Source organism: Aspergillus melleus (assembly GCF_016097325.1).
Source record: "Aspergillus melleus strain CBS 546.65 chromosome Unknown contig3, whole genome shotgun sequence".
Lineage (NCBI taxonomy): Eukaryota > Fungi > Ascomycota > Eurotiomycetes > Eurotiales > Aspergillaceae > Aspergillus > Aspergillus melleus.
This window is the reverse complement of record NW_025763372.1, coordinates 5,351,311-5,376,133: the sequence shown is the minus strand read 5'-3', so window position 1 is coordinate 5,376,133 and position 24,823 is coordinate 5,351,311. Positions and strand designations below refer to the sequence as shown.

Genomic DNA, 24,823 nt, shown 5'->3' with positions numbered 1-24,823 from the left:
CAATCCACGGCGCTAACAGCCGCACTCTGCTTTGTTGATTGTCAACGACACGGAACGAAAGTTGTTAAACTAGTGATGCTCCGAAGTCTGGCGGCAAGTCTTATGGTGTGCTCCAAACCTTCCTCGCGTTTCAACATCACTATTACAATTCACAGAAAGCATCCTTCGAGTCTTTCTACCGAAACTCGTATTCACTTCCCTCAAACGCTCCAGGAACAATGTCCATGGATTCAGAGTCAGAAGAGATACTTCCATCCGCCCTTGGGGCCCAAGAGCGTGAGAGAGCAACCGGTCTTGCGAGTTACATTTCGTTCCAACCAGGAGATACCCTGAAAGATGGGCGCTATCGGCCATTTCGCAAGCTTGGTGAAGGAAATTTTGCGTCCGTTTGGTTGGCGAGGGATACTCTTCTGGACAGATATGTCGCCATAAAGATAGGTCTCGCTTGGCGACTACAGGCACAGGATCGGGAGCTTTCGCTTCTTCGGCAACTAAAAGATCGCCCTATACCATCTCACCCAGGAGAAAGGCATGTCGAAGCTCTCCTAGATGATTTTCATCACGAAGCGCAAAATGTCACTCACCCGTGTCTCGTATTCAAACCGTTCGGTCGCGACTTGGACGGACTGGTCGCAGGCTTCCGAATGGACCGACATCAGCCATATCCATTTGCGAGGAAGGTTTGCATCCAAGCATTGCTGGCTGTCAACTACCTCCATCAACAAAATATCATGCATGGCAATATTCAAGCCCACAACCTGCTACTGGATCTGACCTACGACATTGACAAGGAGTCCGAGGATGAGATTCGTGCGAAAAACACCAAAGGCAATGAGCTCAATGAGCCAGACGAGCCATTTCCACTCGACGACAGAACCCTCATTTCTGCCACCTCTCCGACCAACGCAAGAGCTGTTCTAGTAGATCTAGGCTGCGCCTCCACTCCAGCCAATGCTTGGAGCAACAGATACGGTTATCCAGTCCCGTATCGCGCACCGGAAGTGGTGGTCCGAGGCGACGTGAATTATAGAGCCGATATATGGGCCCTCGGCTGTCTGGTCTTCCAGATCATCACGGGGGCTCCATTGTTCGTCATCGAGGGCTGGGGAGACCCTGACCAAACGAACATCGAACATATGTATGCCTTCATTGAGATGTTGGGACCTTTACCAAAGTCTCTGCGCGATTTCTGGTCAGCCGCCGATGAACATGTCAATATTGAGGGGGAGCTACTTAGACCCTTCCCAGAAGATGAGAGGACATTGCCTCTCACTGGATCCATAAGAGAGGAGAGCCCGGAAGGAATGAGCCAGGAGGAGGTATCGGCGTTTGCTGAATTCATGGCGATGATGATTTGTTTCGATCCAGAGGAGCGAGCGTTGACAGAAACCCTTCTACAGCATAGATGGGTCACCGAGTTTGCAGTCGACAGATAAGATGGTGGTTCGATAGCTTGGTCAGATCTTTGGTAAAGGCGAGTTGAATCTGGAATCCCAATGCTTTCCCATGATGGCTGTTCGTATGTGAGTGGATGCCTGAGGAACTCCACAGCCTCCAGGGTCATCCGCATGCGCTTAGTTTTTCTTTTCATTCCTGCTTCTATTTTCTTTTTTAATTTTTGCCCCGCCGTCTTCCTGGCTTGATGCTGGTACAGTACGCCCATCCTACCGAGGCTGAGAGTAACAATGTCTTCTAGTTAGGTGAATGCTACTTCAACTGGACGGAACACTACTCCGTAGGTTTTCTTTGGACAGCGTAGACTCTGGCTGTCATTTTGACGTCAGCCACCCGCTCTTTGTCTATCACCGAAAGGCTCTAATCGAGCAAGGACATCGTCAACAGATCTCCAGCTAGTGATCCACTTTGCACCATGCTCGCAGTTCCTCCATCAATTGAGCTTGCTCTGACGGACAAGTACCCCCCTGTACCTTTCACAACCTTTCGAGACCTGTACAATGCTGTTTCTGCGAGACACGACAAGCTGTATCATGGTTTCCAGGACCAGTACCTCTCGTTCTGCAACCTCAAACCTGCGCAGTTTGAGATACTCGATGCCCGAAGAACACTGACTATCGGAAAGGGTGCTAGATTCACCTACTTTCCCGACATCGAGACACTGATAATCAAACTTACATCGGGGGCCACTGAAGTGGCACACTCGAATTTGTCTATGAGTATATATTTGGAGGTTGTTGGAGTAAAGCGACGTCAGGTGGCCGGTGCAGAGAACTTCGACATGCAAGAGTTCTGCCCGATAGGTAAAACGACGTTCACTGGTCAGAACGGCTCCGTGAAGGAAGGGGACTCAACATTTATCAACATCATCCAGCGGCCGAAGAACAGCAACTGGCCCCATCTAGTCATTCAAGCTGGGCTGTCAGAGGCCTTGCCCCGGCTCCGGTCGGATGCTAGATGGTGGCTAGAGCACTCGGGAGGACAGATCGACATCGTGATCCTGATCTGGATTCAATCCACGGCCAAAATCATTACGCTGGAGAAATGGACACCAGGAACTGCGCTCACGAGGCGCAGCCATCGCCTGGCGCAGTCGAATGCGTTTCCCACACGAAGCGCAGAGATCACAATCAATATATCGGAGTCACCTTCTGTTATCACGGGTGCCCCCTTGGTTCTTGAGTTCGAAAAGCTAGTCGGCCGCCCTGCGAACTCGCCCCTCGAACAGGATGTCATATTGACAGATCATGATCTTGATAAATGGGCGATGTTGATACAAGGCGTATTATGAGGCCCTTAGGTCAATTAAGAAAGTTTAACCTAATCCGATGGGCTCTACAAGTTTAAACGCTATGGTATGCAAGCACTTGCTCTAATGAAATAAAATTTGACACCCGAATGCCCAGTAATCCCCTAAACAATTCACAGCCAAAGGCGACAGCAAAAGAAATAAACGAGGCTTTCAGCTAAAGAGTAAGAGCCATGTAGGCAGGTTTAAGAGTTATTACATCTGCGAAGGTTTGTATGGCCCACTCTGCTTGTCGGGCACTTCCTTCCTCAACTCTCCAAGGTTATTCTATGTTTCCTGCGCTGCTCTGCCCTCAGCAATATTTATCGATTTACGACTTGTTTGCCACCTTGTCATTCTCATTTGTCCAAGAGAAGAGAATATCGGCTCCAAGTCAGATAAAAGAGCATTATATCGAAATGCTGCCCGCCATGCTGCCGGTTGCGCTATCTCGAGTTCTGGCCCTGTCTGACACTATTCCCCCGATCCCATTCACGAGCGTCAAGGACTTTGAGAAGGCCCTGGACGAGAGACGCCAGCTGTTAGAGCATGGAAGGGGGGATGATTAGTTTGTTGCATTCTCCCAGGTGTCCCCGGCCAAATCGAGAGACTCCAGGCTCAGAGGACTGTGCTTAGACATCACGCCCGATTTACGTACTTCGGCGACATCCAAACCCTCATCATGAAACTCCAGACGCCAGTCCAGGGGAGAGCCCACAGTCTTCTGGGCCAGATGACTGCCCGAAAAGCTCAAACGATGGGGCTGGGCCTCATGGATTTTGCCGGGCAAGGGGCGACCAAGTATGTGGGACAGCAGAAGTCAACAAATGAGGGCGACGCATCGTTCATCAATTTGCGTCAGCGACCCAACAAGGATGACTGGCCGCACCTTGTCATCGAGGCTGGACTGCCCCAGTCTCTGCCACGACTGCAGTCCGCTGCGAGGTGGTGGCTCGAACACTCGGGCGGCAAAGTAGACCTTGTCGTCCTTCTCTCGATCAAGCCAACGGAAAAAGAGGTCACGATCAGCAAATGGGTGCCGGGGCCCGTCTCAACTGCCAGATACAGCTGACGCCTTGCTCATTCCACTATGACGGGTGCGTCTCTTACGCTGGAATTCGATAGGGTTTTCGGGCACCCTGCCATTCCACCCCTTGAGCACGATATTTTTTTCAGCGCCCAGGACCTTGATGAATGGATTAGTGTGTTGTTCACTGGCTACTAAGCTGGGGTTACGGAGGAAACTGTTCAAATGGCCAGGCTTTGAATCTTCCGAAATAATCAATCTTTGTCCTAGCAAGATCCAGTCGATCTATATCATTCAGAGCGGGGCAGTCACAATCTATCAACTTCAATTATCATGCAGTAACGAGATAACACCCTGAGCAGTCCCAATCGAAGTCTCAAACTGAAGCTTCCACCACTCAACAACCTCCCGATTCTCCATGAACGTAGAGAACTGAGTCAGGGGCGTAGAAGGATCATCCCAAATACTTCCCGCAGTAGATGACAAGTCCTTACGCGCTAGATAGCTCCCGTTGAAGTTCTTTTGATAATCGTCACTCAACAACCAGCTCATAAACAGCTTCGCGCTTTCCGGATGAGAGGTCGAAGCAAAGATAGCACCGGTCTGTGGCCAGTACACAAATGTGTCCTTGGGGTCCTTACTGACCAGGTTCCCTTGGGGCGAGGTGGTGAACGACAGTAACTGAGTTGAGTTTCTCTGGCTGATCTCAGCTGCCGGCTCGCCGGTACCACGGACCCATTTCACATCTTGTTTGAGAAGGGCCTCAAACCACTCCCAGCCGTACTGGTTGATGATAATAGAGAATAGATACAGGACGGCATCATCGTCGTTAGGGTAGGTTAGCACGAGCTTACCCTTCCATTCTGGACGAAGGAATTCATCGTACGTTGACGGAACATTGGCCTCTTTGAGCAATGAAGGGTTGTAGATAAGGCTTCCGAAGCCGTCTGTTGTCGACCTGATTAGCCTCGCACAAGCTAATTCTTTCCGAGGGGGAGGTGATGCCTACAGATGAAAGTTCCCACAAATGCTCCGTCAGGGTCCCTGATAGCGGCCCAGACATCTTCCCAATGCGCCGGCTTATAGGGGTACAGCCGGCCCTCTCTCTTCCAACGGACATAGTCATGAACAGTTTGCAAGACCGCAATATCGGCACCATCAGTCCCGGTACGCTGGAACTGGCGGTTGACACGACTATCATGGTACTTGGATACATCGACGGTGAGGTTCAGCTCAATGTCAGGAAATCGGGCTTTCCAGGCATCAATGGTGGATTTGCCTTGGCTCACGGCTGTGAAATGTCAGTCATGAGTTGTCACCGGTGGATCATTATACGTACCATCGCCTCCCCAAAGAACAATGAGACTACCCTCTTCCTTCTTGGCCGCAGCGTAGATCTCGTCCAGTGTGCGGTGCTCGACCGCGGGAGAGTGTCCCGGGTACGAGTTCCACTCTGGAAATGCCGCAGCAGCCAGGCTGAGGAAGCCCCAAATAGGGAGTGCTGTCTTCATGCTGAGACTATTCACGACTTTCTCAAGATACATCCAGTGGTTGAAAGGGTATGTTCAATCCAGAAGACTGGTGGAAAGGTGTACCTTATAAAGCGATATACAATACCTTACGGAACAATTCCGCACAGATGACCAAGCTGCGTAGTGGTCGAAACCACAGCCCTGTTGATGACCAACGAACATCGAATCCTCAACCACTAAGATTGAGAAGATCAGGACAATGATGGTGCAATCCCAGACAGAGATCCACTTTTTTTCAGGCTGCAGTTGTTCAAGGTTCTGTAGGATGAGCTAAGTCCCGTGTAACATGCTTGAGGTTAACTTAATTCCTGAAGGATTCGGCATTTTGGGAAATATAAACGAGAAGCTATCCCGTAAGGAACGAGTAGATAGACTTGTACTGAACATAAACTTTCTCATGCGCTTCCCAAGTGCTTTCAATTGGGCCTCATTTCCCCATTGACCAGAGCCACGGTTACTTTCCGCGCAAATACAGATGGTGAGAGAATTCAACGAGAATCAACTTCTTCACTTTGCCACATTTCCACTAACTAATGGCGGTTGAAAAGCTAGTTCTTTGACAGACCCACAAACTTCCCGCTCCGGGGAAATTACGGCGGTGCCTAAAGTTGCCGATTGGGTTCTGGATTCATAGCCTAGGGGTCATCGACGCTATCGCGCGTTTAAAGATTCAAATAGGTATGATAGTCGACGGACCATTTTGGGCGATGTTGCACCTAAGTACGGGCGTACGTTGGCTTATGGTAAAACCGGAAATTCGATGGGTAGAAGCTGATATTGAGTTTGTTAATTACCTGTATGTTATCGGGTTTGATCATGCTAAACCCTTCTGTATCATCAAACACCAACGAGGGGAAGCTAATTCTTCGAGGAATATTCAGGCTACTCGTGTATAGGTCGCTGCGGCTAGTATAGTACCTCCTTTTCGAGAAAGTTCCTTCCTTGCTTCGTTCTTCCTCTTCTTGTAGTTTGTTTTCATGTATATTGTTTCTTTTTGAAAAGGGAGGAAAGAAGAAACAGCGAGAGAGGAAGAAGAGTCTATATTGATAGAGAGTGAGAGCCAGAAAATAATATACCGGAGGCTCCTCGATGGAAACAATTGTTGGTCGTTTGTTTTATAGAGCTTACAAGCCGGGCCAGATATATATGTTTCTATAAGTTCAGCAGGGACCACGCACCGCAGTGGTCAAAGGCGATGAATCGAATAACGAAAAGGAAGCCTTGAGCAACAATACATCTAATCGGTAGATTAATGTAGGAAGAAACGAGGTCTTCCATAGTGTTGCGCACCTAAAAGATGCCTTAAGAGAGAAGCAAACGGCGAAATTCTTGGCATTTTGCCTTAGGCGAACGCCAAGAAATCCGAGATAAATGGATTTGGGAGAGAGACGTGACTTTCTACAAATACTACCTATCGTCTCAAAATTCAAACCATGGGCCAAAGAAAAAATTTCTTTGGTATTGAAATAGTAAAGGCTACTATCGCACCATCTGGCGTTATCACTGAGGGTGAATAAGAGGTTAGAAAGGGCGAGTACAACTATGCAATTTGTTATTTAGTCGATTCCAACGGTTGAAGTATAGCGAACAGCTATTTCCGCCCGCTTAGCCATCTTCCTCGAGACAAACATTGAGACTGACAGAGTATTCGACAGCTCTTACGAGCTCAAACTAAACTGAGATATCCACTGCTGGATCCCAAAGAAACCTCGTGGCAGGGGCACGGTCATAATGGGTTGAGCGATTATTGCCCAATCTATGGGATGGCAAAAGAGTCGAAGGATTTTAACCCGTGGCTGACCACCCTAGCAAACAAGCCGGGGTGTTGAAAGTGGTGAAGGTCTGGTGCGTTATCCACCCCGAGGGTTTGAGGGCATGATTTGAATAGAATCAAATGGAGAGGTACGTACGTAGAATTTCGACTTGCCTTCAAACCCCGCCGGGCCCTTCCCTTCCCCTCATCATCCTTGCCCCTCATTATTTCGCCGGCGGACATCCCACAGGGTAATGACTGACTCGAGTTTTTAGCCCGATCAGCCAGCCACCAATTAATGAACCTGCATCTAGTGCTGCATGCTCCCTTGGCGCTTTGCAGGCCCAGGTGATTAGGTAGAATTTTCCGACAGCTCGGTCGCCGAGCCTATAAGGAGATGGTTGCCTCAAGATCTGTTATTGCTGTGGGGGGATTCATATCCTAGGTGTACTTTTGGGATGACGGCGTGTCCTGCAAGACGTCAAGCGCCCCAGGCTACAACTCGTGAGTGTTGTGAGTGCATAGACCAAGAACTATGGGGTGAACGAAAATCCGCCATCCGTAGTGCTTCAGTGTCCTTGTCTGTTTAGGAAGTCACCGGTTGATCTCTGTCGACTCTAAATCTCGCTAGGAGCAGATACCGCTACCCTTGACTACACTTTGTACCATCGCGGGAAAAGTACCTGGAAAAAAGAAATAGCTGAGTTCCCTCTGTCGCCCGCCTTTTCCCTCCAAATAAGTTCCTTAGCATCTCGCAATTCCAATCTATTATTTACATAATCGCTACCACTCCATTCAACAGAGACAGTTATATGGCTAAGACAGCCCTATTGTATTCGAGCTGTGAATAAACATCAAGGTTCAGTTTCCGGAAATAAAACACGATAATTAGTGTTCCGGGCCCTTCCCGGCGCCCTGCGCCCGGCTAGTCCGACCGATCAGTGGGTCCGGCTTGGCAAGATTAACTTCAGAGATTTTTTTCATATCACACTCAACACTCACACCACTGAACGTTGATCATCAGTCGAGACCACGATGGACTCGTTTGCGATGCAACCTCCACTGCAGTAGCGAAGCTCACCCCTCATTTATCCCAGGGTTATATTCCATCCTCGTCATTTGCAGCTCTTACCAGTACCCGAGTGACATGGATGTGAGGATGAATCTAGGGAAGTTCGGGCCATAGATTACGTATGTGCCGGAGGCAATGACGCATATCTCGCTTGCATGGATGCATATTCTTGCTGCGCCATTTTGCGACCGCTTCCGAGCACATAATATAGTTGGGATTGGCTTGTCTAAACATTGGTTACCTCACTGGTCATAAGTCTCAAAAGATGAGACCAATTTCAGTCTCAGTTGCTGTAGGTATGGCTGTGAACAAAAGCATTGAAGATTTATGGCTAAACCAATTTCATGTATCTGTTTACAGCCAAAGTTTTAACACAGTACTCACAGCGTCGATTCGGGAGGGTTAGGAACAGTCAACGACGCTCATACATGAAATTGTCCGCTGCAGTTGGCAAAGGTCTGGCGTCAGCCAAATCGAAGAATGTGGGTTTGAAATCCATAAATCAAAAGTGCCTCTTGATCGAGTTGCCAGGGTTCGTGGAGCTGAAGAGTGGATCGGTCAAGCCGGGCACAGCGACAGGCGGCGAATGATCCCGACTCCGTATAGTGAGCAACAGGGGTCTTCGACTGCTGCTTAGGCCTACTTATGCAGCATCACTTCTAGCTTGCCACTGGATATATGAAGTAACTGCCCAAACCTTCTCCTTTTGAACACATCGGCGCTCGTTCACACATCGCAGAAGCGGGGTATCGAAGGGCTCCCTTCTCCCATACTAACACAACACCCACAATGACTTGATTCTGAGCACTTCGTACCCCCACCAATATAGCTGCATCTAGTGCGTACTGTATAGCTCTAACCTGCAGGACGGAAATGCCTCAGAGCGGGGAATAAAACATGAAGTATGCAGGCAAAGCAGAATCAGGAATTGATCAACAGACGATGTCGGGGATGGCGAATTTGTCGCCACCGCGTAATGGGAGATATTGCTCAAGACGACCTTGAAGGTACCTCAAAGCAATATAAAAGGGTCGGGAATCCTGAGAAAGGAGTACCCAACAGAGAGAGAAACTCAATCAAAATATCATTCTCGAATACTCGTGCAAGCAAACATTCGCCATGGATGCCACCGACTCCTTCCTATCCAACGCGAAATATGGATATGACTTTGTCGTTTCCACCACCCAGGCGAGCATCAATTCGGATCTTCTTCTTTTCTTGAGCGAGAGCCAGCAGCCCGTCCAATACCTCTGCTTCCTGGCCGATGAGAATTCCAACCCCACGAATATGATAACTTTGGACGAGTTACTCAAGCTCACGGACAACATCAATCCGTTTGATATTCCTAAGGGAACGGATTACGCGGACGCGAAGATCACCAAGCTTACGGCCGCCAGGTTCATGGTGGGTATTCAGATCCAAATGGGGTTGCCGCCCGGTGTTATGCCAAAGAACCTTCCTCCTATTGTTGATCTCGGAGACGATGCCAAAACTGTTAAGTTCAACATGTTCTGCTCACAGTTTACCGTGATTGAAAATACCCCTGGCAATGGGTGGACCCCGGGAACATGGAATGTCTGGAGCCAGCCGTCCGGAGATCCGTGGTATGTGCAAGTGAACGTCGACCTTGTTGTGGCCGACCTTGACAAGGAGCTGGACACTCCGTACCTGAACAACCATCCGGAACTGAAGGCCCAACTGAAGGCTCAGCTTATGAATCTGTCAAGTACGGCCTTTAGCTTGCAGCAGCTAGTGTTTGATCTGGACAATGCTGTCTTGCAGACAGTGCCTCGGTTTGAGGGCATCCCGGCAGGCTCTCAGGCAGAGGGCATACTACAGCGGTCGTTTGTATCCACCTACAGTGACATTGCAAAAAGCTTCGGACTGCCTCTGGTCTCAGTTACTGCCGTCACGGGAACCCCTGATACTTCACAGCTGCAGATGACCAGCTTTGAAAGACAGGTCAGCCCTCTCAAGGACAAGAATGGCGTTGTGATCCCTAGTCCGAGTGATTTGCAGAAGTCTGCCACCACACTTGACCATCTCTGTGCCATTGACAACAAACCGCTTCCCGGCGTCTCAAGCTTCAACTGGAACTGGGTGCTACCCGAGAACATCAACGACAAGAGCGGTGTGGTTGCGATCAACCGGAACATCATTGCTCAGAATATATTTGACCAATTAAGGCCCGCCGCTCAAAGCTGCTGTCTGCGCATAGAACCTGAAGTTCATGCCGATTGGTACTGGGCCACAGGGAGCTTCGATGTGGACATATATGGAGACCAGACCCCCGATACTGCCCAGGTCACCGACAGCGGCTCCAAAGTGGCCCTGATTCAGTACTCTTGTGCTAAAAGTGACGACAGTCAGTCAGGCGCAACGTATTGTGTCCTCGATGTGACATCGAGCTACACCTGCGAGGTGTACTTCGAGGAGCAAACCATCACTGTGAAGCAGCACCTTCTCGTATCTCTCCATGCTCGAGTTGACTGGGAGTGGGGAGATGCCAACGTCTTCGACAAAACAATCACCGATGAATATACCATTTCAGTAGACGACTATGGTCGTCTCAAGATTGCCCGGACCAAGTCAACACCAGAGGACAATTCAACTGACACCGACTTGAATTTCTGGAACAATCTCTTCTCTGGTATCAATGGGGTCTCCGATAAGATCAAGGAAAAGGTTACCTCGTTTGCAGCCTCTGAGATGAAACCAACTACTCTTGATGGAATTCAAAACTTCGTCTTCCCAGGGGGTAAGGTGTTTACTTACAAATCCCCCTGTTTCTCGGCATATCAAGACCTAGGGTGCGACATTGTCTACGTTGACCCTGCCAGCAGTTTGAAATCCCGAAGGGGAGTTAGGAAAGCGCTGGAGCCCTCTGAACCCACTCTAGGATTGGCATCTTCATCCGATATGATGTTGAACTACGTTCAGGGTGAAATTGTGTCGCCGACAAACAAATTTGAAGCGCTACAGACACAGGATGGCCATGCACTCGTATTTGCAATTGACTCATCCGGGGTATTCCACGTCATTCAGGAGCAGAGCGGCTTGACAAGCACCGGATGGCAGCTTCATGATCTATCCACCGCAGTCATTGAAGCTTACTTCCCGGGGAAAGCTGATGCTGTGGTCCGAACATTTGATGTTGGCCAAAGTGCAATCGATGGCACTATTAGTCTAGCAATGGCTGTCTCTTCTGGTGGAACGGATAATCTATTCATGTCGTTGTTAAACCCCAGCGGAGATACCTCCTGGGTTGACAGTCCACGCTGGACCCACGTTCCCTTCGATGCCGTGACCGAGTGGCCTGACACTATCACCATCACTGGCATTCTGTTTGCTGAGCTGTCCTCGTCTCAATACTTGATCGTTGACTTGGACCGTCTCAATGATTCTGCAGTGAAGAACATTGTGCGCTATTACATCGACCCATCCAAAGAAACCGGGTGCTTTTGGGTGAAACATGACGTGCCAGTGGATATCGAAGATGGCAATTACCAGAGCTGCGTTGGCCGGGTCAGCAATGCCTGGTCCGACGGTGTGTACACACTGGGGACCGCTCATGACGCTCCTCAGCTTGTGTATATGCCTTTATTCAATGACTTTGGGCCAGGACCTGTTGCTCCACGCCGACTTTCTCTCCCTGGCTCACAGGTTCCCTCGGCGATCACGACTGCACGCAATGGGGATAAGTCGTCCAGTTTACTTGCAACAACAGATCTCTACGCCATTAGCGGCTCATCGCTTTACTATTTCGCTGCCAACGCACAAACTGATGGGGCAACGGCGATCCCCCTCATCACCAACGATTTTCTTTCTGGAACCGACACTCTGCTCTCCATGATGAGTGATGGGGTGACTACCATTTGGGGCAAGAATAGTAGCAACGAAGTCTACTATGTCTCTTGTCTCAACACGGAGTTGACAAAGCCTGGGTCGTGGAGTACACCAGTCCCCATTTTGACAAGCATCGAGCGGATATCTGCTTACGTCAATCGGATAGATGGGGGGAACACCATATTCGCGTCAGGCAGTGGACGGCTCTTCGTACTAACTCAGGCTACGATCACCGATGCCAAAGTGTGGCAAGCACAAGATATCAAGCTGGCAGCCCCTGTAACAGCGGAACCGCTGTCCTTCACCTCTTACACCACGAATATACAGGTAACGGACACAGAGAAAGATGCACCACCTGGCAAAACCACCCTGAGCATTGCCGCCGAGGTTCGCACTCCCGTCTATATGAATGGACTCTACTATGTGCTGGGACCCGACCCCGTCAAAGTGACCACGGACGCCGGTGGGTCATTGTCTGTGATTCAGGCAACCCAGGACCTCAACGCGGTAACCATCACCGCCACACTTGATGGTGGAAGCGTGGGCACTGTGGTCAATCCGATGGATAAATCGTTCCAGAAGCTCACTAGCCTGGATTCCGCGGACTCGCTTCGCGCTGCAAGCTTCCCGACTAATACCATTGCCGGGGGTGTTCTTGAAGACACCTCGTCTACGCCTCTCGTGGCCCCCTCGACTGACGATGACGATGTCAAAACAATCGCTTCCCACATGACCAATCTCCAGACCCTGTATAACAAGGCCCCGTCAAAGAGCGTATTGGTTTTCAAACATATGAACAGACAAAGACGCTCGGTTCTGCGGCCCGTCTCATCGACAGTCCCGGCACAACGGGTCGTTCCCTCGACAAGATTTCTCGTCTCTCGCAACGTGACCGGTATTCTAGACGATATCGCCATCGCAGCCGGTGACCTCTTTCACTGGCTCAAATCAGGAGTAGAAGCTGTGATAGACATCGTGCGTGACGCTGTCAGCGATACCTGGCACTTTATCGCCACCATCGCCGGTAAGGTATACCGTGCAGTCTTAGACACCGTGGACGCCATTGTGGGGGCCGTCGAGTGGGTCTTTAATGCGATAAAAACCGCCATTGAGGATCTGATTCACTTTATTGAGTTTCTCTTCAGCTGGAACGACATCAAGAGGACCAAGAATGTGCTCCATAACGTGGTCAAACTGTACGTGCAGAATCAGGTGGATCAAATCCCCCGGGCTAAAGCCGCCTTCGATGCCCACGTTGCAGAGGCCGAGCAGACGTTGGGAAAGTGGGCAAAAACCGACTGGACCCCAATCGGCTCTGCTGCCAGCCAGCCAGCATCGGGTAATACCTCTAACCCAGCCAAGGGTCAGACCTCGGGCTCGCGTTTGCTGGCGGACCACTTCCAGAATCAAGTTCATCACGTTAGTATCCTGGGTGATCTCCCGTCGCAGGATACTGTTCAGAGCCTCGTTGATCGACTCTTGACTGGGCTATCCAACGAAGGTGCCGTCCTCGGACAAGTATACAGCCAACTTCGAGACCTTGCTAGTCAGTTCAGCAGCCTAAACGTGGGTGACGTCCTCAAGAAGCTTGCCGTGATATTAGCCGACGGCGTGTTGTCCAGTGCCCAGGTGGTGGTTGATGCCTTACTGGATGTCCTCCAAAGTGTTGCAGAATCAGCTACCGGCCTCTTGGATACAAAGATGCATATCCCAATCATCTCGGACATCCTGAATGCAATTGGTGTTCCTGACATCAGTTTCCTTGATCTATTCACCTGGATCGCCGCCGTTGGATACACTGTGGTTTACAAGATCGCAAATAATGAAGCCCCCTTTCCCGATACCAGTGAGGTTGGCGCCATTATTTCTGCGTCAAGCTGGGATGATCTGACGGCTTTGTTTCAGCCAAAGTCTGTCAAGAAGGTCAACAGTATAGTAGGACGCACTGCAACTTCGGCATTGATCACCCTCCCACAGGCCGTGCAGAGCGCACTCTTCATTGCCTCCCACGCCACCGCTGGATTTATGCTTTTTGTCGGCGACATCGTGGGCTCTCTAGAAGCAGAGATCATAGCAGGCGAGAACCCGTTCTCGATTCCTTCTGCTGTCCTGGGAGTTATCGTCGCTGCGTTCGAAGGTGGCGGCAATGCCCTGGTCCCGAAAGCCCCGATTGAAAACACCGCCGTCAAAGTCATCTCCGACGTAACGACCGCGGCTACTGTCACCAGCAAGATTGTTTTCAGCGGCCCCGTTCAGAGCAAGCTCGCAGCATCCAGCAGCAAGTTCTCTGGACTCGCAGTCGACGATGGCCGTGCAACGGGCGCAATTGTGAACTCTATCCTGATTATTCCTGCGTTATTTGTTACCGGATGGCACTTCTACGAGTTGAATGGGAAGCCGGAGGGAGCTGAACGATCTGCTGCGATTGTGGGTGAGGTGTCGAGTCTGACCTCGTACATCTCCCGTGTGTCATATGCTGTGGCTGTCAATGACATGGATCCCTCAACTCGACAGATTCCTATCGGTGTTATGGCGGTCAGTAACCTCGTTGATGCCGGATTACAGACGGCCGAGTCTATGATTCACTAGGGGCGGCATTATGTTTGTATAAAGTTCTGTCCAGTACCAGATAACGATTTCGCCTATTCCATTAGACATGGTACCGAGGCTGGGTGGATGGGACATGTGAACGTTCGTTGCTGAATCTGATCTTTGTACCTAGTACACATCAGTCAACGAATCTTTCTTTTCTTCCACCCATCAAATGTGGTGTCTCAAAAGCAGGGCAATTTAGCGTGATGCACATTCATGTTCTGGTCCTCCATTCCAGCTTTCCCTTACGGGACGGACACCAATCTGTATTTTCATTATTTTATAATCTGCATAGTAGTGAGAGAACGCAGTAATGAATTCAGGATACAGGGAATACCGCTAGGTAATGGGCATTCTATTCCGAAGTATGGAGTGTCGAGTTCACATGGCGTATGTCAAAGCTAATACATGTTTAGGTATAGATTACGTATCGACTGTGAGGTATAAAGATGGGTAGGCTTATCAGGCACAGTAACATTGTCCTTTCGCTCGGCTATGTATGTTTACCACTCAACACCTCCGCGACCCTCGCCTCATAATTAGCTTTTAGTGTGGAAAGCGCGGTAAATTGTTGGCTGGATGACGACTACCCGGTAGGGCTGCGCAGAGCTTGCAGATAAGACATCGGGGCTAAAGATGCCAAGTGAACAGGGCCTATACGAGGGACTAAGGTAATCTTGTCCATTCTGTGAGTTTTCCAGTGTTGCTTGCTGCATAGTTGGCTTGGCCCCTTGATCCTAGAACACCGGAAATCGACGACAACATGATGAAGAAGTCCATGCCGGAGGGAAGCTGTTGATGAAGATTCCAGGTGCCCTGGACCTTGGGAGAAATTACTTCCTGCCAAGCCTGATGGGTCATCGATTCGAAACTGGAATCCCGCAATACCATCGCGCATTGAATGCATCCTTTAAACGGAGGCATGCGTTCTTGGCACTCGGACAAGGCCCTCGCCAGAGAGTCCGCGTCCGCGACGTCGCATCGGGGGATCATAACACTTGCACCCTTGGCGGAAAGTTCTTGCAACAATTCCGCGGCCTTGGCACTGCGAGCACCGGAGCGCGAGAGAAGTAGCAAATTGCGGGCACCCCGATCAACCAGCCAGGTGGCAATCGTACGACCGAGACCTCCAAGCCCACCTGAAATGATGTACGTACCATTGGCATCCAAGGAAGTACTAGGATGAGTCTGCAATACAGTCTGTGAAATTGTCAGTATAGATTTCAATAGATAGAGGTGAGTTTCGACGGGGCCAGTCTTACCGTGACTTGGTCATCCTTCCGCATTTCAATAACTATCTTGCCAATATGTTTACCACTCTGCATCGTACGGAAGGCCGACTCCATATCACCAATACCGTAGAGCTGTACATCTCGTGCGGGTTGGAGCCTGCCTTCCGCAATCATCTTGAACACAGAATCCAGTGCCGTGGCACAAACATCCGGTCGGTCAGTCATCATTGATGCCAGATTAATAGCACTGAAAGAGACGTTGTGGAGGAATTTGGCCATGGGTAGACGATCATTCGCTAGGATGTCTTTGATTCCAATCTCCAGGAAGCGTCCGTACGGAGCGATACACTCCCAAGACGTCCTCAGGCTTTCACCAGCCAAGGAGTTGAAGATAACATCGACGCCACGACCATGGGTTCGGTCTTTGACAGCAGGACCAAATAGGGTCGACCGGCTCGAGAATATATGGGACTCTGGAATAGCGTAAACCTCCATGAGGAATTCCTTCTTCCGCTGAGACCCTACCGTTGCGAAGACCTCCACTCCAAGGTCTTGTGCGATTTGGATTGCTGCTTGCCCAGTACCACCGGCGACGGCATGAATCAATATTGTCTCGTTGGCCCGCATACGAGCCACTTCGTGGATCGCAATGAAGGCAGTCGCAAAGTTAACTGGAACAGCAGCCGCATCGCTGAAGGAGACATTGCGCCCGGTCTTCACCACTGCCCCAGTATCACGAACGCGGATGAAATTTGAAAAGCAACCCTTATTGAGCAGAGCGACGGGATCTCCAACTTGGAAACGTTTGCACGCTTCCCCGGTCCGAGTAACGATACCCGAGCATTCAAATCCAGTGTGTGGTGAGTTCAGCTGACCCACGGCAATGAGCACGTCGCGGAAGTTGACACCAGAACACTTGACTTGGATTTCCATTTCATTGGGCGCCAAAGGCTGACCGGCAAGTTCGTCTTCAATGAACTTGAACCCGCGAAGAAGGTTCGAGTTCGCACTGTCAAGTTGAAGGGGAATGCCGCATTCAAAGCTCTGTAACTTGTTGTGCTTTAAGGCCGTTCGAGAAGACATTTCTTCATTCACTGAAAGTGGAGCCACCAATCGGGGAATATGCAGCAGGCCATCATGCTCGACATACTCGGTATCAACAATCGCATTTTTCGCCGCCGCCTCGAGCAGCGATTGAATCACCTTTGTTGTATGGTCAACCATGTCCTGTTGCTGTGGCCCACCGTTTCGGGGATCCAGTGAGAGCACATAGCATTTCTTGCGGTCGTCCTCCGCAGAAACTGCCCTGAATAGCCCGTCTGCCACCCTATAGTGAGGATGCGAGTTTGACAGACCTCCGCCGGAGTTTATCCACAGCACGTCAGTAGTCGAGCAAAATAGGTGCTGCAATGTAAAGAACTGATCAGGTTCCATTTCATGCAGCGTTGGTCTTTCCATATCAAGCAAGAATATGCGCAAGGAAGGGGCGCTCGAGCCTGCCTCTGGGACGTCTTCAATAGTTAAACAGTTGACTGATGACTTGGTGAGCGGCTGGCAATGCGATGCAAGAACCTCAGCTGTCTCAGCCTGTCTTGACGAGTGTTTGCTGTAATAAATCTCGATGTCTGAGTCCAAAGTCGCAGCCTGGCTTTCCTCGACAGCGGTTGCGACTAATATGCTGCACTCCCAGCACCGCGGGTCTTCGTAATCCTGCAGGGATAGGTCTACCCCTGAGAAGCCAGTCTGCTGGAGTAGATCGTTCCATTGACTAGTTTCTACACAGGGGCCGAATTTGCGGTATGATTCGGAGCCTGAACGCATTAGCCAGAGGCCGATTAGTATGCGCTGAGGTAGAAGCACTTACTCAACCACCAGCCTTCCAGCAAGCCAAATATGAATGACGTCCGAAGAATATCTGGAGCTACAAGCTCATTCAGGACAAGCTTTCCGCCTCTGCGCATAGGTCATTAATATCAAAAGGGGTTGTATAAAGAAACAGAGGCACATACGGCTTCAGCAGTTTCCGAGCATTTATCAAAGTTGTCTTCGGATCATGGGTGGCGTGGAGTACCTGTATGACGAGGGATTGTCAACGACTTTGTGTGAAAAAAAAAAAAAAAAAAAAAAAAACCCGAACATGTCTGTCTTTCATACCAGAGATGCGACAACCATATCATACGTTCCACATTCGAATCCTTGATCGCTTGGTTCGTGCTCAATATCGAGCGAGTTAAACTTGACGCGGTCCCCCTCAGCCTTGAGAAGGTCCTGTGCTTGACTGAAGAAGGACCGGGAAATGTCGGTGAAGTCCCATCGGGCATACCGTCGCTCACTAGACTCATCATCCGTGCGACCAAGGGATCGCATGAGGATGTCCGTTATGGAACCAGTGCCAGCGCCGACCTCAATGACCCGCAATTCATTATTGTGATTAGAAAGGACATCCAGGTATGTACCAAGTCGGTGGACACCGACAGTATCGTAGAGCTAGAGATACCGATGTCAGTGAATCCCAAATGATCGGAAGGCCAATACCTACAGATTCAAAATAAAAGACCTTTAGCTGGGTTCCTCCAAACAAGAAAGCCAAGGGGTCTATCTCTCCATTGAGAAGTTGTGGGAGATTTCGTGAGACATTAGCCACGACATATCCTCGGGCATTAGCCTTGGATATGCGCTCTTCGACCTGCTCAATGAAGAGGGGGTCGTTAAGCCGACTGATCCACGGTTCATGCGCGAAAGCAACTTCAGGATCATTCATCCGTCTCTCTTGCTCAATCATCCAGTCAACGTATTTTGCCAAATGTGGCTGTGGGGGGTTGTATTCTTGCTTGCGCAGGTCCGATAATGTCCTCAGGATTCGCGCGAAAATGACGAATGCGAGCTCTGCGAAAAGGTCACCTAATTCGAAGTTGTCCGGTTTCGAATCAGTGCAGAGTTTGAGCACCTGCGCGTTGGTGAGCAGCTGGGGGTCCGGCTTCCATTCTAGCTGGTGGCATCTTTGGGCTTGCAAGCTATCTTCCCCAGTGCCTGTGGCATTCGTATCACTAATCACATTCATTTGAAGACCAGTGACGTCGACCAGAATATCCTGGAGCGTGTTATCAAAGGCACGAATATCACCGAGAATCCGTAATCAGGGTCATCGAAGCGAGTGGAATGTGTTCGAAGAAGCTCCGATCGTGAACTCTGAACCAGTCTTTCATGAGAGATCCACATTTTTTCTAGGCTTTTAGGAACGACTGTCGGGAACATCTCAGTTCCAGACTTCGACAGCGTCAAGAGCGCTGTCTGGATCACGCTGTCAAGAGTTGTTGGATGTATAGTTTCATTGCCCTTCTCGCCACGCCGTACCTGGCTCACGACCTGGTAATCATCGTCGCGGTGAAACGACAGGTTGCTGATCAACTGAAAAGCCTCGCCATAGCCGAGTCCACACCGTGACGTAAGGTCATATAAAGCAGTACTGTCCATTGTTAGTGTGGCTTTGCGTTGCGCATCGGAGTAAGCTTTCACTTGGCCAGCGAGCAGCTCTTCGGATATTCTTTCGTCCTCCTGAGAAGGCGAGGAATCAGTCCTGCTATACACAATTTGAATTAATCCAGCACAGCATTCAATCCAATTGCCCTCGTCATAACTGCAAAGCCGGAAGTTGAACCAACTCGGGCTTTTGGAAGTGGGATCCTGAACAGGACGCATGAAAAAGCCAGTTTCAATACAATTTTTGTTCGAAGGAATGCGCACTTTTGCATGCAAGGTCAATGGCCACCAAGCTGCTTGAGCAGGCCGTGTCGATGGTGCCACTGGGACCAAGAAGGTTAAAGAACCAGCTCACGCGATTCGAAAGCATGTTAGCGCATGTTCCGGTGGCACCAAATTTAGGGCCGTCCAACGTATCCCTAGTCATCATCGTCTGGTAATCATACGCAGATGCGCCGGTGAAGACGCAGGTCTTCGAGCGGGACAGCTGTTCCATGGTCAACCCCGCGCTTTCTACAGCGCGGTAAGAAGTTTCCAGGGTCAGCCGTTGCTGCGGATCCATCGCGGCAGCCTCCGCAGCCGTGATGGAGAAGAAGGGGGCATCAAAGAGGCTGGAGTCTTCGGTGAGGAAGTGGCCTCCGCGATTAGACACCGAGGCAAGGCGGTTTGGGTCGGGGTGGTAATGGGCATCGATATTGAAACGGTCTGCTGGAACCTCCTTCGATGCGCATCTCCCCTCGATGATCATATTCCAGAATGCATCGGGGGACACAGCATCTTCCGGGAATTTCAGCGACAGGCCTACCACGGCCAGAGCTGGGAGGGAGTCATGCAGTAACTCGGGCATGGTGTGATTCATAGAAGGCTTTTTGAAAAAGATTGTTGAAATTCTTCCTGGGCAAAGGGATTCTGCGAACAGACGGCAAGGCCCTTTTCTAAATGAGTTTCTGTCTAGCGACACATGACTCCCGTTGATAAGCGCCTTCTCACCATTGCGCCTTGGTGAACGCGAACCCGTGAGTCCAGACACAAGCTTCATTGACCGACGGACGATCACTGCTTCATCGGGTCAGATTCCACCAATCCGTTCGATTACCTGCAGAGAATACTGAAATCTCCCAGTCCGGTCCGTGTCCATTGCATGATAAGCTCCCGATAAGACCCGTCTATGGAAACAAGTCGTGGGGCCAATGATCGTGGCAAACTCAGCTAATTGTGCAGGAGGCGCGTTGAGCCACTGGTCGGAAAGACGTGCGTTGGTCCGATCGCTAGATACAAGCGCAATGCTCTGCGGTGTGGACTTGAATATACAACCAATCGGCATCATTACAACTGCGTTTCCGGCAGTGGAGTAGGGGACATCCGCTTCGCGTCGAATGAAGGTCGATCAAAGCGCGTGTGGTGGAGTTGAGAAGAGGAGCGGAGGAGGAAGCGGAATGGCAAAAGTCTCGCCGGTCCTGTGTTCCGATGATGTCAGCAGAGTTACTACGGCGGATAGCAGCGGCCATGTTGAAAAAACGCGATTTGTTACTAAAGTTAACAACACCCTATAGTGGATCTGCCGACAAAATAAGAAGTCATTAATTTGTTCTATTATAAAATTATACATATATTAATATGTAATTTGTTTGATTTCATTTTTCGGTTATTGATTTTAAACATTATATAAAGATACAAATTCTTGTTTAGATATTATATATAAATATTTCATACAATTGAAATGTTTATCACAAAAAAATAATTGAAATTGTATATATTTAATTCAATACAATTAAATTATTTCGATTCAAATGAGTTGACATTTGAACAAAAATAATTTTATTTTTTTTTCTTTTTTTTCGAACGATGAATCTTCAATCTTAATATTATTTTTAATTAAATTTTTTTATATTTCTTTAATTTCATTCTTAATAACAAACGATTCATCTTCAATGATAATTGATTCATTTTCAATTAAAAACATTAAATCATTATAAATTTTCTTAATCAAAATCTGACATACAATTGCAAATTTTTTATTTTTTTGTATAATTATTTATATATCATTTCAAACAAAACAATTATTATTTATATCAAATTATTTACAATTGACATATATTTTATCGAATGTATCTAATAAATAACAATATTTAAAAAATTAATTTTTATAATCGACAAAATATCTAATGTATAATTTAAATAATCAGATTTTTTAAAATTAAATAAATAGAACATTTATATATAAAAGACAATGCGATACAATCTGTAAAATTTAAATTTTATTTTATAAAAATTTCACATTATAAATCAAAAAAACAAACATCTTCTTTTGTATACAATTATACATATATAGATTCAAAAATTTTGATATTTTTATAAAAAGTATTAAATAACGATTTGATTAAAATTTTTTATATATCTAAATAAAATATTTGTGAATATTTAATACAAAAAAAATAAAATAATTAAAAATAACAAAATGATTATGATCAGCAAAATTATATGAAATTATAATAATATTAATATTTTATTTAATTTTGTTTTTTTTGTACAAAAATTGGAAAAGATTCAAAAATAAAATTTAATTATTATATTTTTAAATTTGACACGTACAGAGACATGATTAATAATAAAAAAAATAATGATGATTGTGATAATGAAATTGCTGAAAAAAAAAATGAATAGAGTGGGTTAACCTGACCGCTGTACCTTAACCATAACCTGACCATAACCGCTCGGGTAGGTTACGGTATGACGGTGCTCATAACCGCCGTGATACGGGTAGGTTAAAAGACAGGGTATATTTTACTTCCCATTAACCGTCAGTGAAGTAGATCAGATTAAAGCAATTAGATTAAGTACCGCAGATTAATCAATAATTAATACATTCTGATTACTCTCTGTATTTTACAATAAATAATATATTTTTATTTTACAGTATTAATGATTTCATGATCAATAATATGATTCCATTTTCCGAGATGCTTCGAGAATGATGTTATTTGAATTTTTTACTTTGATACGAACATTGAAAAACAAAAAAAAAGCAATATTTATTTTTGAATATCTATTTTTTATACTGTTCAGAGCGTCGTGCATAATGTCAAAATGATCGTATTATTTTAATTGTGCATCGGGTTTCAACAGATTCTAGCAATGTTTCATTTTTTGGATTCTCATTTAGATTATCTATATTCTCGTCATCACTGATGTAGAAAAGAATATTATTCATGTTATTAAATTTTTTTAAAAAACAAAAACAATAGAATTTGAATCAATTTCATCAAAAATATCATGATATTCTTTGTTAATAGTAAAACGATTGATACACATCTGCAGTATAATAATTTTAATTATATTGAAATGTAGTTGATTCCGACAATAGTGACAAATATCCCGGAAGCTATTGAAAAGACATTCAACATTAACATCATTTGTTGTGATTGTTAGAAAGTTTCTTGTCATATAATAAAAAATCAGAAATTGATTTTGACGAGATTGTCAGTAAATGATAATATTAGTTTGACTTGTAATATCTTATTATTAATAAGCAGAATAAAGACATAGATTTATCAATAAAACTATTTATTTTCAACATCAAGATAGATTTTAAGCTTTTCAAAGATTTCTGCAAAGAATGCAAGCCTTTGTTGTTTTGAAAGATGAAAAAAAGTCTTGTTTAGATTAAACAATAGATTTGAAACAATTGATGATGTGTTCACATTAAGATTTTTGTCGCGGTAGTAATGAAAAATTTTTTCTAAAATTGTCCGATATTTTTGATATCAATCAACATCGTTATCTAGTCAAATAACAATTTTGAATTTCTCAAGTTTGAATGTGAGATCCAGAATAATTGCAATAACGTAAATATAATTTGTTGCTTGATATGTTTGCCGATAATATTTTCGAAACTTTTTATGAATTTCTTTCAAATCTTCAAGAATTTGTTGTTTTCAAAAAATTTGTTTGTTTCGAAGACAGTTGATTGCAAGATTCAGATAATCAAATAGATCGTCATAAATATTATAAATTCTATGAATAGTCGGGCCAGTATTCTTTGAAAGACAAAAAATAAAGATGTAAAAAGAATAAAGAAACTCCAGAAAATATTTCAACTGCTTTCATTCAACTGATGTAAAACGAAAATGATCAATATTTTGATTATTTCAGTGTTGAATGAAGCTTTCAATTGATTGACAAAACTTTAATGTTCTTTAAATTATAAAATAAACGGAATTCCATCGGGTCTTACAATCAAGAAAAAAATAATATACGGAATCAGATTCAAGGCGTTATATAAGTTGGAATCTTTCTTGACATTGAAAACTGACATTCACGAATTTAGTGATTTTTCGAATCTAAAGAAATTAAAGAAATTTATAAGATTTATATTAATATTAAAAAATTTACCAAGAAGATTAAATACCTTTTCAATGATTCGTAAGATATCATTAGATAATTTCAATGCTTCATCATCATAATCTTATACATATGAAACAGCATCATTCTCAATTGCAATCCATAACTTGCTTATAAAGGAGATAACAGCAAGTTGAATAACATGAGCAAGATAAAGAATGTGATATTGATTCCGAATGATTTTAGAAAGTTCGGAGTTGATAATAGTATCTTAAAATTGGATATTTTCATTCAATTGCGTGTGAAATTGCTTTGTAAGAAAGAAAAAAGGATATCATTATTATTCACATTGTCCGTCGTCACACCTAATAAACGATGACATAGATTATGTTTATGAAGAACAGAAAGTATAATATTAGCAAGGATTTCATTTGTATAAAGATCAAATACTGATCGGAAACTTAGAATAATCTCATGATAATCTATATTTTTCGTTAGAAAATATCCTATTAAAGCAAAAAATGTCTTTTGATTCAGACTTATTCAACAATCAATTACAATTGACATCTTATCCGACTATGAAAATCGCAAAAGAAACTGTGTATGTATTTCATCTGATAACTTAATTAATCTTTTTTTAATCTGCTTTCGATTTGGAATTTTTGATTTATAAAATAATGAAACAGTAAAAAGATTGATTATTCGTTTAAACTGAATATATTCGACGATTCGAAAGAACAGACAACAGACAATAATAAAACGAAGGACTTAATCACAAAAATCTTGATCGAAGAAGATGATTATAAAGTTTTAATAAAGAAATATTATTAATATAATTCATTATAAAAAAAAATACTTTACCGATGTTTCACTTAGCATTTGAATGATAATTCATTTAGATGTAATAAAAGAAGACTTCTTCTTACAACCTTTTCGAACATGATAGAACATTGAACTAGTCCCGAAATTCTCAACTAATGAATGTTGAAATAAATAAAAATAAAAAACATATAAAACACAAAAAATTTCATCAGAGAATTCCACAACTTTGTAAAATTCATTTCATACAGTCGATAATCTCTCCCGACCAAACTGAATTAATGGCTTTTTAATCTCTCTTCGTGTTTCGACAAAAAAAATAACATTCCATTATTTTTTGAAAAAGATAATCTTTCTGAATCTTTTGAATATTGAATGACCTTTTG

General features: G+C 45.9%; 7 protein-coding genes across 7 annotated transcripts; 4 read left to right on the top strand and 3 right to left on the bottom strand.

Annotated features, from left to right (window-relative positions):
• Positions 1-78: 78 nt before the first annotated feature.
• Positions 79-1,436, top strand: LDX57_006857 (uncharacterized protein; the record flags this gene model as incomplete). The annotated part of the gene is made up of 1 exon (XM_046088576.1): positions 79-1,436. The coding sequence occupies exon 1, from the start codon at positions 219-221 to the stop codon at positions 1,434-1,436; it is 1,218 nt and encodes a 405-aa protein (XP_045944546.1). The 5' UTR covers positions 79-218.
• A 434-nt stretch (positions 1,437-1,870) lies between these two features.
• Positions 1,871-2,746, top strand: LDX57_006856 (uncharacterized protein; the record flags this gene model as incomplete). Its single annotated transcript, XM_046088575.1, has 1 exon — positions 1,871-2,746. One exon carries the CDS (start codon positions 1,871-1,873, stop codon positions 2,744-2,746), a length of 876 nt encoding a protein of 291 aa, XP_045944545.1.
• A 679-nt stretch (positions 2,747-3,425) lies between these two features.
• Positions 3,426-3,815, top strand: LDX57_006855 (uncharacterized protein; the record flags this gene model as incomplete). Its single annotated transcript, XM_046088574.1, has 1 exon — positions 3,426-3,815. The coding sequence occupies one exon, from the start codon at positions 3,426-3,428 to the stop codon at positions 3,813-3,815; it is 390 nt and encodes a 129-aa protein (XP_045944544.1).
• A 279-nt stretch (positions 3,816-4,094) lies between these two features.
• LDX57_006854 (ABC transporter substrate-binding protein) lies at positions 4,095-5,281 on the bottom strand (the record flags this gene model as incomplete). The annotated part of the gene is made up of 3 exons (XM_046088573.1): positions 4,095-4,717; positions 4,780-5,061; positions 5,110-5,281. 3 exons carry the CDS (start codon positions 5,279-5,281, stop codon positions 4,095-4,097), a joined length of 1,077 nt encoding a protein of 358 aa, XP_045944543.1.
• Positions 5,282-9,246: 3,965 nt separating this feature from the next.
• Positions 9,247-14,562, top strand: LDX57_006853 (uncharacterized protein; the record flags this gene model as incomplete). Its single annotated transcript, XM_046088572.1, has 1 exon — positions 9,247-14,562. The coding sequence occupies one exon, from the start codon at positions 9,247-9,249 to the stop codon at positions 14,560-14,562; it is 5,316 nt and encodes a 1,771-aa protein (XP_045944542.1).
• Positions 14,563-15,231: 669 nt separating this feature from the next.
• On the bottom strand, positions 15,232-18,858 carry LDX57_006852 (uncharacterized protein; the record flags this gene model as incomplete). The annotated part of the gene is made up of 6 exons (XM_046088571.1): positions 15,232-15,765; positions 15,828-17,608; positions 17,662-17,750; positions 17,807-17,868; positions 17,952-18,284; positions 18,337-18,858. 6 exons carry the CDS (start codon positions 18,856-18,858, stop codon positions 15,232-15,234), a joined length of 3,321 nt encoding a protein of 1,106 aa, XP_045944541.1.
• Positions 18,859-19,509: 651 nt separating this feature from the next.
• LDX57_006851 (beta-ketoacyl [acyl carrier protein] synthase domain-containing protein) lies at positions 19,510-20,124 on the bottom strand (the record flags this gene model as incomplete). Its single annotated transcript, XM_046088570.1, has 1 exon — positions 19,510-20,124. One exon carries the CDS (start codon positions 20,122-20,124, stop codon positions 19,510-19,512), a length of 615 nt encoding a protein of 204 aa, XP_045944540.1.
• Positions 20,125-24,823: the final 4,699 nt, after the last annotated feature.